Source organism: Aedes albopictus, chromosome 2 (genome assembly GCF_035046485.1).
Source record: "Aedes albopictus strain Foshan chromosome 2, AalbF5, whole genome shotgun sequence".
Classification (NCBI taxonomy): Eukaryota; Metazoa; Arthropoda; class Insecta; order Diptera; family Culicidae; genus Aedes; species Aedes albopictus.
In genome coordinates this window covers 293,555,556-293,571,099 of record NC_085137.1, presented here as the reverse complement: position 1 = coordinate 293,571,099, position 15,544 = coordinate 293,555,556, and the positions used below count along the sequence as shown (strand labels likewise).

The 15,544-nt window shown below is 38.2% G+C and overlaps 1 protein-coding gene and 2 long non-coding RNA genes across 3 annotated transcripts; all 3 read right to left on the bottom strand.

Moving 5' to 3' along the window:
* Positions 1–2,792: 2,792 nt before the first annotated feature.
* LOC115265110 (uncharacterized) lies at positions 2,793–7,199 on the bottom strand. Its single transcript, XR_003896522.2, has 3 exons — positions 6,765–7,199; positions 3,676–4,096; positions 2,793–3,609 (listed from the first exon to the last, which is right to left on the bottom strand). It is a non-coding gene; the product is annotated as an uncharacterized LOC115265110 (long non-coding RNA).
* A 301-nt stretch (positions 7,200–7,500) lies between these two features.
* LOC115256591 (uncharacterized) lies at positions 7,501–9,365 on the bottom strand. The gene is made up of 4 exons (XR_009997785.1): positions 9,281–9,365; positions 9,157–9,211; positions 8,348–8,818; positions 7,501–8,267 (listed from the first exon to the last, which is right to left on the bottom strand). It is a non-coding gene; the product is annotated as an uncharacterized LOC115256591 (long non-coding RNA).
* A 1,128-nt stretch (positions 9,366–10,493) lies between these two features.
* LOC134286639 (uncharacterized) lies at positions 10,494–11,630 on the bottom strand (the record flags this gene model as incomplete). The annotated part of the gene is made up of 1 exon (XM_062848283.1): positions 10,494–11,630. A coding segment is annotated over exon 1 (594 nt), but the record flags the coding sequence as incomplete, so codon positions are not given.
* Positions 11,631–15,544: the final 3,914 nt, after the last annotated feature.

Below are 15,544 nucleotides of genomic sequence, written 5' to 3'. Positions count from 1 at the left end.
TCACACAAAAATTACTAAATGTGTTCTTCCTTCAACCACAGAGAACAGACATTTAAGCTCGAACAAGAATACGTCGAAATCGTGTGTAAAGGATTTAAGTGTACCTCAACGCCACCAACGGGGACTGCCCCACACATAAAGTCGGTTTGACCCCATGATGGCAGTGTTCATCGTTAAAATACACTAGCCCACAAAGCGACACGAGCGCCAAACGGCCAAAAACGGCGAGCACTGAAAACAAATTTGACAACACAACAATGTAAGTGATGAGACGCTAGCGCCGCGCAACGGGAGCATAACCACATACTCTGATATGACCGTTACAAAGATTTACACAAGGCAGAAAGCGAAGATAGACGTCTGTTCTCTGTGCTTCAACCCAAATATGCTCTAATATATCTAATTGAAGATATCTTGAAAACAAAAGTAGAAAATCTGTGGATATCAAAACTAATATTTAATGACAATGATGTAAAAAATACATTTTTTCGAGACAGTTCCAAAAAGTGTCCATCCATTTCAACGTTCAAAAAGTATGTATGTTTAAATAGCTTGTGAAACATTAATATATTGTTGATAAATGTTCAAAATTTCTTTCAATTCGGTCCACTGGTTCCTGAGATATGATAGTTCAAAAATGAGCTGTCTGAAAAATAGTGTTTTACGAAAACGGTTCTAGTTTTGCGAAAGATTAACCAATCGAGCCCAAATTTGTACCAATAATGCATATACAATAGGTTGACAAACAGTCAAAATTTGAGAATTTTTGATGCAATATATGAAAAATAACAGCATGTTGAACTTTTTTGTGAGAGGAAAGTAAGTTGCCTATCCCAAACGTCTTGGCCACCCCCTGTATAAGCATCAAGAAACATTCAAAGACGTTAGGCTCTAATGTTACATTAAAAAGTAACGCCATGTTATGTAAACCGATGTTTTCATAAACATCAAGATACATCCAAAAACGTTAGATTCTAACGTTACATTATGTGCTAATGTCGTGCTGATGTTGAACGACGTACTCTTTAAGAATTGGATTCTTTAGGGGTATCCAGATTACTGCATAATCGGAATCTCCTCCCAAAAATTAGTCGAAATCCAAAATTTCATTATTTTTGGTGCCCGGGAACTATTTTTAAAATGCATTTAGAGTTTGTATGGGGGAAATTTTTTGTTCGGGGTGAACTGTCACTTTATCTATTGAACTGTCATTCTATCCACGGAAATTAAAAATGTTTTGTTTATTTGACCATCAAAACAAAGGAATTGGAACGCAATAAAATCACCTAAGACTCAGAAAAATGAGCTCTTTCCATTAGGCTAAAGAAAATGACAATATTGAATTTGCTAAACAACCCAATTAAGGGCATGAGCCTCTGCACGAATTTGCCCTGTTCTGCTCACTCCCACAGAAAATTTGAAAACGGCGCGCACAGTAAAAGTCACATTTGACTTTTACTGTGCGAACTGTTTTCAAGTTTTCTGTGGGAGTGAGCAGTACGCCAGATTCGTGCAGAGGCTCATTAGATTCAGACGTTCCCTGATGTCTCCTACATCAGGATTACATTGCGATTTAGATGTGTTTATGCAAGGTACCATACATCAGGAAATCAATTGTTTTGGATGTCATGAACAACACCGAGAACATCACAACCTGATGTTTTCAGACATTTCTTGATTTGCAAAAACATTAGATTCAAATGTTTACAGAAGTTTTTTGATTTGCAAAAACATTAGACTAAAACGTTTTCTGATGTATGTAAACATTAGATGCAAACGATATTCTAATGTTTTAAGATGTATAAAAGTTACATCTAGACGTTTTCAAATGCAGATACATCTGAAAACGTTGGGTTCTAATGTTACATTCCAACCTACATAACTTCGTACTGATGTTAAACGACGTACTCATAACAATCAGGAACATCCAAACACGTTTACTTCTAATGTTACATTAAGGCGAAACTGGAAGCATTTCCTCATTATTTTGGTTTTTGATTTTTTATTAAATAACGAGGAATATTTTCAAAATCGGTTTTCGTTCACATGTATGGTATGGATCAAGGTATCTTCTGATTTTTTTTTGTGGTGGAAAATGTTTACCATTTTTTGAAGAGGGTTACCGGACCACAAGGGCCTAATGTGCCCTTTAGCAAACGGTAGAAATAATACTTAAAAATTCAAGTTCACATCTGAGGACTTTAGAAAAATGTCGGAATATAATGTTTCTGTACATGGACAAACATTTGAAAACGACTAAATGTTACGTTTTTTACATTGAAAAACATTAGAATAACGTTCGAATCTAACGTTTAAATACATCAACATTGAATCTAACGTTCATTCATCAACATTTAAGTCTAATGTTTTTTCACATCTAAAACATCTGAAAACATCAGGTTCTGATGTTCTGGGTAGTATTTTTGACATCCAAAAATGATTGGTTTCCTGATGTATACATTATGTTACCTTGCACATCTAAATCGCAATGTATTCTAACTTTCAACATTAGAAAACTTTCAAAACATCTGAGAACATCAGAAATACATGCAAATTAAATGCTAATTTTAAAAATCTCTTCGGGATATGAGTGGAATGTGATCTACTGGTTTACATAAGTGAGCTGTACCAAAATGAGCAATTTCGGTTGATATTTAGGGGTGGCGCAAAAAGTTTAAGTGGGATTTTTTAAAAAACATTTCAAATCTAATTTTCAAACATAATTTTTCTAGACAAAAGCGGTGATTCGAGAATCCAATTGCGATATCTCTACAGTTTGTCGACATACACAGCAAAAAAAGTTGTTGAATATTACATCGAAATCGCTGCAACCAAGTCGTTACATCGATCGATTGATATTACACAGCCCGATGTACTCGCGGGCTATTGATGTAATAAACAGATCCGATGTAATTTTTGCGATGTAATAATTTCGACGTACACAGACAGGATGTAATCAAAACGATGTAACATCGGATGTAACAAATCGAGCTATATAAACGATTACCAATTCTGACATGATTAAATCTTTTTTATCCTTTTCTTTCATATATTTTGTTTATATTTGCAAAAATTTACGACTTATGAAAGCTTTCCTAATATTCTAAAACTAATCAAAATATATTTAGAAAACAGATAAAAAAAAATAATCAGTCATTGGAAAACAATGAAATATGTTATAAACACAAATGAATTGTTTTTTACAAACAATTTAAATTTTTATTACTTTTACTTTTCATAGCTTCAAGTGGTGTTTTTTTCAAGTCTAAATATACCAATAAAGACATTCCGCAAAAGACTATGAAACCCGGAATAACTCGCAAAAGTAAGGTACTGTCTTTTCGGATATTTTGGCTTGGCAAAACTCTGATTTTCAACAGTTTCATAAAGTATATAACACAACATGATTAATACAATACAGTTTAAGCTCAACGCCTCACATGATGGTATTACGCTGTTGCAAACGACTGTCTTCGGCGATCTCCTGTGCATCGAGGAGCAGGATTCTCTTTGCACTTCTCGAAGTGTTGTGATAATTTGCGGTCGAAATCGCCGTTCTGCAAAACCAACTGCTGGTCTCCTTTTTATAAAGAATAACACTGCAGTAGGCTGAAAACAATAAATATAAATAACAGTATTTTAGCAAAATTATGTATTTTTAGGAATAATTCGTACCAGTTGCACTCCAAGATCCATCGTCGATAAAGTGCAGCCTTGTAGCACTTGTAGTCGCATTAGTTGCATCACTAGCGGCGGAGTAATCGTAGATGTACGAGTGGATTCTATCCTTCCGGTTCTCTATCAGTATGGGGGATGCGGTACTGAAGCGATCGGTTGATGCTGAATCTATATCGGTGGCGGGGAAAATTTGATGTTGCTGACTTCTGTGTTGAGTGACGAGACCTGGGACTCAGTGTGGTAGAATTTCCGGATAGCGAACCGGCCAGACAGATATTGACACCGGCGTAGCATGTTGCGGCGGAGAAGTAGGCAAAGCGGGCACGTGTGGGCTCCGATGGTGGTATAATTTCTGGTTTTTGTTCCGAGATTACTAGCGGCTATGCTGTAAGGGCACGGTCCTGGGCACGGTATGATTCTGAAATTTAGAAATCGATAGACAATTACATGTTGTGAAGCAGATATCACGTATAAAATTATTAGAATAACAAACTAAATGAGGATAGGGTGGGGCGGGGCAAGATGGGTCGCGGGGCAAGATGGGTCAGTGCCATTTTCGGGCGCATTACTCATGTTTTGATTATGGTAATAATTTTGTTAGATGACCAGCATGAATATAAAAAAGTTTGGGGCATTGATTGAAAAATTATTCACTCTCATTGGAAATAAAAAATAAAATGGTTTTTAGCCATTTTTCTTATGCGATACATTCCATATAATCTCCATATAAACGGCTGCGGGGCCAGATGGGTCACCTTCAATTTTGATCGTATTTTTGGAGCATTCAAAAGTTATTTATTTTTTATTACAAGACTATCTCAAAAATGACTTCAATCAAGCGGAATGAACGCTCAAAATTATAACATAAAATTATGATAATTTTTTAGTGAAAACATCGATTTTCAAGTCGCCTTAGGATCACTCAAATCGTAAAGTTTTTTATCTTCCAAATAAATTTATAAAATGTTTACTAGTAGCTCTTGTTTACTCAGTATGGATATGGAGCATATATAAATGCAGAACAAATTTTATATTTTGACGTTTTTCGTTGAGAAAATGTGAATTACTTAAAAGGTGACCCATCTTGCCCCGCACTTTTTTCACGACGCAAAATCGATCACTTTTTAAAACTGCTTGTTTAACATCATATTTTGTATTTATTGAACTTTTTTTCGATTCTTAGCATAGCTAACTAGTGTATTAAAGAGAAGCGGGCGAATACAAACCAATACGATTTGCATTTACAAAGTTATGGTGATCCATCCTTAGGTGACCCATCTTGCCCCGCCCCACCCTATTAATTATTAGACTGGGCCAACGTTGAAGTGAGCGCACGCATGAAAACAAAAATAAAGGAATCAATTGGTGCCGTAACCGCTTGCTTTCGAATAGGTAGGATGAATTTCAGAGCGTGAGATTTATTTATGACGCACATACCCTGTAATCTCAGTTTTGACTAGAATTACCCATCGCATAACTTTTTTTTCGCAAGCGTCCAACTTTGCGGTCTTCGACATAGTTTTTCGGCATACCCTAGGCTATACGTCCTTAGTAACATGGTTTCAGACCAATTGTATTAACTTATGAGAAAAATGCAAAAACGTAGGGTGAGGTGGGGCAAGATGGGTCACTTAAGGATGGATCTGTAAATACAAATCATATTGGTTTGTATTCGTCCGCTACTCTTTAATACACTAGTTAGCTAAGCTAAAAGTCGATAAAAAGTTCAATAAATACAAAATATGATGTTAAACAAGCAGTTTTAAAAAGTGAACAATTTTGCGCCGTGAAAAAAGTGCGGGGCAAGATGGGTCACCTTTTGAATAATTTACATTTTCTCAACGAAAACCGTCAAAATATAAGATTTGTTCCGCATTCATATATGCTCCATATCCATACTAAGTAAACAAGAGCTACTAATAAACATTTTATAAATTTATTTGGAACTAGCAGTCCCGGCAAACGTCGTGCTGCCTGCCTACTCTGTTTTTTGACATACGGTTCCATGAAGAAATGCCCCTCAAAATGGAATTTCAGATTTTCCCTTTTTTTTCTTGCCTTCCCGGTCACTTTTTCTAATTATTTTTCGCCCGAACACGTTGGAGCCCTGGCAAAATGCAACAGTGAAAGAATCATGTCGATCTGTTGACCCGTTCCCGAGCCTATTCGTGACATACAAACACCATTCCATTTTTATTTATATAGATATAAAAAACTTTACGATCTGAGTGGTCCTAAGGAGACTTGAAAATCGATGTTTTCACTAAAAAAAAATATCAGAATTTTATGTTATAATTTTGAGCGTTCATTCCGCTTGATTGAAGTCATTTATGGGATAGTCTCTCTCTCTCTTATTGGCGTAACGTCCTCACTGGGACAAAGCCTGCTTCTCAGCTTAGTGTTCTATGAGCACTTCCACAGTTATTAACTGAGAGCTTCCTCTGCCAATGATCATTTTGCATGTGTATATCGTGTGGCAGGCACGAATATACTCTAGATGCTGGACCGACCGGGAATCGAACCCGTCACCCTCAGCATGGTCATGCTGAATACCCGTGCGTTTACCGCCTCGGCTATATGGGCCCTTTTTATGGGATAGTCTTGTAATAAAAAATAAATAACTTTTGAATGCTCCAAAAATACGTTCAAAATTAAAGGTCCCATCCTGCCCCGCGGCCGTTTATATGGAGATTATATGGAATGTATCGCATAAGAAAAATGGCTAAAAACCATTTTATTTTTCGTTTCCAATGAGAGTGAATAATTTTTCAATCAATGTCCCAAACTTTTGTATATTCATGCTGGTCATCTAAAAAAAGTATTAACATAATCAAAACATGATTAATGCGCCCGAAAATAGCACTGACCCAACTTGCCCCGCCCCACCCTACGTTTTTTCGTACGCAACCAATCGCTCCCAAATTTTGCACAGTTGTTTTCAACGCTAAAAGGAATCGAAAAATCTGTGTTCCAAAAAATCGACTTAGTTGACCCAATCTATAATTACACACCTACATTACATTACAATACGTCTGAACTACAAAAAATGAGCTAAAGTTGATAAAGATGAAAAGAAGGCAACTTACTTAGTGGCGAGTAAACAGTTGCTGGGCCGAAGCACACCTTCTGCTCGGCGTTCCATATGATGGCATTGCGGACCGCGAATTTGTTGTCCATAAGCATCGCTAGAACCAACGGCTCAGTTTGGAGCTGTTGTTAACGACAATCTCCAGCGTATGCACTAGCAGGATTCTCATTGCCCCCGGAATAGAACTGCGTCTTTGGAGTGTTATGCGTATTTGTGGTCGTGCCTGTCTAACTCACATAGGAACACTATCAGTCGTTCTCGATACAGAACTATCAACTGGATGTTGATGTACGAGTAGCTAATATTAGTGTTGATCTCGACATTGTCTGTGGGGGAGTGTAGGGAGTACTGAAGTTATCGGTTGATGGTAGCGTTTGGTTGGTGCTGGTCGCGATAAAATTGGCTGTTGTTGGCTCGATAGGAACATCTGTGCTAAATACAGTAGACGTTCGATAACTGCAACATGTTTACGTTTCACTTAGCGAATAAAATTCGATAATTGCAACGACTGACAGACTTCAAAGAACTGTCAGTTGCTGCAGAATGCAGCCAATGTGCATACGAAAAACATCGCACTGCAACAAAAGTGCATGCGAAAAACATCGCATCGCTGTTGACGTTTCGTTTTGACGGATAGCGGTGCGATAACTGCAAAATTGTTGCACTTAGCGGACTTGCAATTAAAAAGCATTGCGGTTAAAGCGTTTGCACCGAGCGAACGTCTACTGTAGCAATCTATGGAAAAAATAAAATAAATACATAAGCACATTAGTTACAACCCTGACTACAACATATCTACATCTACATTTCTGTATTCTCAATTACCTACTGTATTGTACCATTTGGGCGGGGCGGGGCTATTTTGGACACTTTTGGCTACAACTCAGTCAATTTCAAACCAATTGACTTGAATTTTTATACCGTGACATCACCTTATTCCAATAACTTTTTTCGGTCCCTAATTCCGTTCACCCCATTTGTTTTGCATAGTGTGAACGGGATTAGGAACAAAAAAAGTGATTGGAATTAGGTGATATGACGGTACATGATACGATATTGTACGTATCCCCTCGGGTCCCAAAATCAAGCTGATTGGTTTCAAAATTGACTGAGTTATAACAGCAAGCGCCCTTGCCCAAATGACCCCAGACTATAGCTAGAGAAAAAGCATTTAGTTAAATTGAAGCTCCAAGTATTTTTATATGATTATAGCTATTTTTTGAGATCGGCTGCCTTTAAAAGATATGTTACGAATTTATTTCCACCCTTTTCTTTTTCAAATGTTTTTAGCACCTGATTCCAAAACAAAATTAGGTAGCCTTTCTCAGAAAAAAAGTTTGCTTGAGCGATAGAAATGCAGAATCGATGCTGATTCTAAATAATGAAAAGTGAACTCTAATTAACAAAGGTTTCACATCACATAATGCACATCAAACACAACAATACATTATCTTACTTAAGGACTTACAAAAAATTGTCTCGTTGATTCCGATGCTGATTTCTGTAAATAAAAAGATAATATTTTTTACAGCCAAATTAAACCTACAATAAGATCAAAACACAAACCATGATGATAATTACCTATCCTTTTTGGAACGATACATTTTTCTCGAAAAGATTAGCGAAGGTGCTTCACACGTGTCTCTTGTCCTCTGATAACATGTCTAGTGTAGAACTCTGGAGAATTTGAAGCCACACTGTTTGTTCATTTGTTTTCTTTAATCGATGATGTTCAAATCGAACTTAGGGCACGTTTTCGCTCAATTGTCTTTGCCAATCTAATTTGGATATCTTTGCCAACAACGACGCCACCATCCGTTGTTGGCCGCCAACAATAGTGGCAGTCGATCGTGTGCCTGTGTCGGGTTGCAATTTCAGCAGAAAACGTTGGAAAAATTCCAACGTTTTTGATATTTGTTTTGGGTATTTATAAAAATACACAAAATATGTTGAAATAAGTTGTTGAAATGCACAAACAATATTATCTGCGCCTGAAGTCAGTAACGTCTCTTCGGCATAAATAAAAAAACAGCTCGTCGTCACCACCGCGATCTGAAATATGTACATGATTAAAAAAAAAATACATGGTGTTAGCGGGTCATTGAAAATAGATATTCGATCCAATCATATTCAAACATTCTCGTCGAGTTGGAAAACCAATGCTACAATACTATTTTGTGAAGAATTGGCATAGCGGAGTATTGAGTTTTAAGCAAAAAACACTTCCGTTATCAAAATACTATTTCCTTGCAACGCGATACGACAAAACCTATCATAACGTCAATAATTGAAAGATTTAACGTTTTCAAACTTTGCATATATGATCGGTTTAACCTTATTTCAGAATGTCATTTAAAACTCAAACAAAAAAACGAATGGGATATACTTACTAGTAACAACAATCAAAGGAAAATTATCTGCTATTGTCCCGACTGCGTTGATGTCCTATAAATAAAAATATATAATAATTGTTCCGCATTTTACGATATAATCTTTCGCGTTTATTTTATTTACCTCAATTTCGTGAACACATGTAGAAAAATTTTCTCCAAGTAATCTTGAAACACCCTCAAATATCTGGCAATCGGTGGCATTAGCACACAGATCGAAAAAAGAGTGTAAAGTTTTGTGACATATGATGCACATAATTGGAGCGTGGAATATCGCAAAAGTTTACATGACATATCATGTAAAAGTCATAAAATATCATGTAAACTTCCATTATATGTCATGTAATTCAACATGACTCTGTGTGTTTACATGACATATAACACAAATTTACATTATATATCATGTAAACCATCATAACATTAAGTTTACATGACTAAACTGAAGTTTACATGACGTGTAAAACTCATTATTTTTATCTGTGCAGGAATACGCATTTGTCGGCTGTAATACCCGGAAACCTCTATCAACTTTTCTTTCTTTTTCTTAAAGTTGGTAGCAAATGTGTCAGCATTGCTACCGGTCGCTTTTAGGAAATGATGATTTAGCAACTCATTGCGTCAAAGCATAGGTTGGTGTAGAGTTTTAAGTGACATCGAGCAATCCAGTTGATATCGAACGTATTGCTCTGTTCCCAACAACATCTCTTCACTCAACCTTTCTGAGTTTTCCCTGGTCAGTAGGAGCAGGTGTTCCTTACTGCACCCTTTCTTGCCGGATTTGGCATATTCTTCCCGGATGCCAACTTTACATTGGCGATGGGAGCAAATATTGCGCTGTAATGTTTGGCGATCCGTTCTGTGTGTCCTATTCAAGTACGAATTGTGCACACACCTAGAAAATATCATGTAATTTTAAGTGTCCTGAACCTGACATATACGAGCATCTTCAAAAACACAAATTTAGAGGTTATATCATGTAAATTTACGTCTTTCAAGACACCCCAAAATAAAACTTGTTTTTTTCTTAGCGTCTAGCAATCGCTAGAACCGATTTGACAGATAAAACATAGAAAAGTAAAATATTGTCATGCATGGGATTCGAACTCCGGATCTGCTGATCGTGAGCCACATCTCTTACCTCTCGGCTATTTCACCGAGTTGGAAGGTGGCTGATGAACGTGATACTGATTCTACGTTTCTGGTGAAACGGATTTGCTAACCAACCAGCGCTTACATGATGCGCGTAAAATTGAGTCGAATTTGTGATTCAGTCTTGAAAACATTTACGTTTTTTGGTGATTCCGTTTCGTGGAAATTTCAGAATTTTTAAGTGTGTGGTTACGCAGCTTATCCGCCAAGCTACTTGCTCCATCTTCAATTATTCCACCATCGTCATCTCGATCGCGAAGGCTGGGATATGCTGTTGTAATTTTCATTGCAACATTTTTGAACACACTCAACGGAATTTTTGTATTTATCCCTCTGATTTGTGCAACCACGTGATCAACCATTCTATTGTAATTTGTTTGGGATATGCCTCGGAATCCAGATTCTGGTTGATGACCTTCAAGTTGATATATAATATCTTTCGGAATGATATCCCAGACGGTTTCGAAATTTGACAGCTTCAGTAAGGCTGTAGCGTCATTCCTGGGTTTGGGCTGCCCTTTTACGTGGTCGACGAAGTGAGTTATTACTGTGGACGTCTGCGGTATTACTGCTGGTTTTTGTGGTGTAGTAAGTTCCACAGTTCGTTCGTTTGGGGTTTCTTGCTCTCGAATAGACTCGAATGACATTTTTCGCTTCCGTTCGCTTGATGCGGTGTGCATAGCCAAGGGATCATCGATTGATGATAGATTCGATACACTTGCATACACGGAGTCACAATTAGCTACTTCTATCGAGGCAATAGATGATACTGTTGTGTCCATAGCACTTAATTGTTTGCATGAGTCTGGCGGAGTCTGAAATCGGTCACTATTGTTAGTTTACATTCAAAACTTAGGCCTGATATTAAAGCGATTTAAATGTTAGAGGGAACTATTTCGGCACGGTAAGAGTTGGCAACCCGATTCAGATCTCTTGTAAGGTCCTTCAAGGTCATGGATATTTTATTCAGTATATTCAAGACATGTTCAGGCAACAAAAAGATCTGGTAAAGCACACTAAGCGTTGTTTTGTATAAAAACATAAGCCCGGAAATCCGGATTTCCCGGCACCCATGGTGACCGGACCGGTCTAACCAAATACTGTATCGATAGATAATGAGTTTGTGAGTTGAATGAGCCAAAAAAAATGAAAATCGGTGGAAAATTGATGGAGATAATATCGGGCTCTTAAGTTAACTTTTTTTAGTAAAAAGAATTTAAAAATAAAAGAGATCTTTAAAAAAAACTTATAAACCTCATCCTAATCTACAACTTTACCGAAGAATGTATATAACTTTGTCGAAGACCATATTCGTCTAAAACATCATTTGAAGGCGCTAGATCAGTGATTCCCAAAGTGGGCGAAATCGCCCCCTTGGGGGCGAAAACGACATCGAAGGGGGCGAAAATTTTAAAATTAGAAATTGGGGGGCGAAAAATCCAACAAGGGGGCGATTTTCCGAAAACTATTTCAATCAGGGTGATTTTGGGTATTTTTTGACAGTTCCGGTCTCTTTGTCAAGAGGAGTTTTTATCATTGTCTGAAAGTTGGTCGAACAAATCAGCTCGATTGGAAAAGTTTCTATATCAATTTGGGATTTAACAGGCTTATTATACCTTACCAAACAATAGAATAAGTTCCCCTTGAATGGGTTGTAATTATTTTCAAAAAGATTCATTTTGAAAACAAATCTCTTTTAAAACAACAGTTTTCGTTTTTTTTAACACAGCAATACCTATATTTTTAAGTTGTGAATAATTTAAAATACCAACTATCAAACTTGCTATCAAATAACATCTGATTTAATATAATCAATCTACTTAATGCACTTAATATTCGAATACACGTTTGAAATTTTAATATTAATGTAGTACATTTGTTATTACCTAGTATTAAAAAAAATGAAGTAATTACAGAAATTATACTCGTTGATTATCGCAAGTTTACAACAATATGTTTTGATACATTCTTCTTATTGAAAGAAATACGAAACTTGTGTGTCCTTGATTTGTCTCAGGTGTAAATTGAAAACGCGATTTTTTAAAGCATTTATATATTCCAAGATATAGAGAAGCTCTGAAAGTATTTTGATTTTACAAGAGTTTTTCAATCGTATTTTGAGATTTTCTGATAGAATTTTAAACAAAATTTGGGATTTTATGATTGTAATTAATATTCTTATGCCTTTTTCTTTCTTTGATTTTACAAATATCCCGTTATTCGAAGTTTATATTCAAGATGACATTTACGCCTACCTATTTAGTAAAATTGCTGAAATTTTCCACTCTATTTGATAGTTTTTTGTTTTTTTTTTATTTGGCATATTAATTACGGAATTATCTAATTTACGGTGAAATTTCAATCTTCGTCGAACTTTTGGAGTTTCTTTGAGAAAATCAAGACGACTTATAAAGCTGAATCCTAAAACCTCACCATGCATTCTTCCTTCTTCGATATTTGGAAATAATTTAATTTAGAAGTTACACTTCCTTGAAATTCTAGCAAAAAATATGATTCTGAATGCTTTTTATTCACGATTTTATATTATAAATTGAGGAGCCCTCTTCTTCCGATTTCTAGCTTCCAAGAACTGTCTTAAGATTATTTTTATGGTGATTATAAAAAATACAATAAATCGGAAGAAATGGGTTGATTTTGGAACTCCATACATTTTGTATGTTATGAAAAATTGGTGAAAAACTTTACACCTCATTTACTTGAAAGTGGGTTTTAGTCACTTACATCCCTCAATTTAAAGCTGAAAATTTAATGATGTAATATTTTTTGCGCACGTCAAAACATTAGGAAAATAAAAAAAGCAGGTTTTGTTCTAGTGGCTTTCAAAATAGACAGAATTTGTAGATTTTAATGCAATTCCAAAATTTCGAATCGTATTTAAAAAAAAGCAAGCTTAGGGGGGCGAAAATATTTTTCAACAGCTTCAAGGGGGCGATTGCTCCGACAAGTTTGGGAACCATTGCGCTAGATGCATCTTGTCTCGTAAATCTGGGTTCTGGATTAGTGTGCATTAGGTGGAACAAATTCTTTATTAAAAATAGGGTGCTTATATTTTCCCGCCGATTGAAAATCGACTCGAACCAAATATTTTTTTCCAAATTATTCTTTGACATCTAAACACACATTATCATATTCTTTTGCGTTGAGTGTAGTACATATTATCACATACCATCATCATTAGTCGCCTTCTCTTAAAGTGATCAAATTACTCAGATTTACCCTACCTATTGCGGGACAAAGGATAAGTGGGACAAGGTCGTGTGATGTTGGTATAATTATACTATTACACAAAGGTCGAGGATCTAGATTTATGAGTTATCTAATCAGTTACTCGATAATTCGGTAATTCAATATTGTTTTCAAAAACTTTCCCAACTTAATAAATTGTGTGTGTGTGTGTGTGTGTGTGTGTGTGTGTGTGTGTGTGTGTGTGTGTGTGTGTGTGTGTGTGTGTGTGTGTGTGTGTGTGTGTGTGTGTGTGTGTGTGTGTGTGTGTGTGTGTGTGTGTGTGTGTGTGTGTGTGTGTGTGTGTGTGTGTGTGTGTGTGTGTGTGTGTGTGTGTGTGTGTGCGTGCGTGTGTGTGTGTGTGTGTGTGTGTGTGTGTGTGTGTATGTATGTGTGTGTGTGTGTGTGTGTGTGTGTGTGTGTGTGTGTGTGTGTGTGTGTGTGTGTGTGTGTGTGTGTGTGTGTGTGTGTGTGTGTGTGTGTGTGTGCGCGCGCGCGTGTGTTTTTTTTTTTTTTTTTTTTTTCCTCCCTACCACCCTCAGCAGAGAAAACCGATTGGAAAAACTCTGCTACTTGCCTCGATCCCCCTGGTACCACTGACGCGACTGCTTCAGGGGGGGCAATGCGCTCATGCGCTCTCCTTCTTCTGTGCTCATGCAAATTTCTTCGCATTTTAATTTGTTATTCTAATCATTTTTGTGTTCGTACCTAACCTATCGCCATTCAGCGACACAGTTGGTACAAACATACACCAAATTTGTTATTCTAGATGCTGCTAACTTGCTCCGAACAGTGCTCTTTCGGTGCCACTCCACTTTTTCGTCCAGCTTTTCGCACACGACCCGGATAGTCCCCGACGGTGGATCTACCCTATCCGACGAAGAGTTCCCCGACACTGAAACTTCTTCCGTTCCCGATACTTCCCAGGCTGGTGCCAAGGTCGGTCCTGCGATTCCGGTTGGAGACTGGCTTCCGGTTCACAGGCGCCCCGACGACCAAGCTCCGGTGCTTTTTCGCGGATTACTCGGTCTAGTCCCCGGCGGTGGACGGACCTAGCCTACTCCGACAGAGAAAGTCCCCGACGGTGGAAGTTCTCTCGACACCGATGTTTTCATTCCGACCAGTATGGTGCCAAAGTCGGCCCGGCGATTCCGGTTGGTGGAAGACTTCCGGTTCACCGGCGCTCTGACGACCAAAACCGGTGCCACGTTACGGACGACTCAGTCATGTCCCCGGCGGTGGATCATGCCTACCCGGATCGCGGTCCTGCGCTCTCTGGTCTTCGCGCCACTTCCTTTGCAGCGCGCCCAGCATCCCCGTTACTGCTCTGTCGACAGCGTTCCACGTGTCTTCGTGGCGACACATCTCCTCGGCAATGTTGTCGACCGTCAGGCCGCGCATATCTCTGCGCATCTCCGAGAACCTAGGGCATTCGAAGACGACGTGCGCCGGTGTTTCCTCCACGTTCACACACTCCGGACACAGAGGGGAAGACGCGTGACCGAATCGAAACAGGTACTTCCGGAAACAGCCATGCCCGGACAGAAACTGCGTCAGATGGAAGTTCACCTCCCCATGCTTCCTGTTCACCCACGCCGACACATTTGGGATCAGTCGATGGGTCCACCTTCCGTTCGCCGCATTGTCCCACTCTTGTTGCCACTTCGCCAGCGAGTCAATTCTAGCAGCTGCTCTCGTATTCCTTGCGTTACTCCGCCGATAGCACTCGACGTCTTCCTCTAGGGTGATACAGATGGGCATCATCCCAGCGATAACGCATACAGCCTCCGACGAGATTGTTCTGTAGGCACTCGCGACTCTCATAGCCATGAGCCGGAACACACTGCCCAGCTTTCCACGGTTTCTCTTCGTTTTTAGCGCCGGAGCCCAGGCTGGCACTCCATACCTAAGTATTGAGGTTGCAACATTTGCCAAGAGGCGCCTCCTACTGCTTCTTGGACCGCCCGCGTTTGGCATAATCCTCGCTACTGTGTTA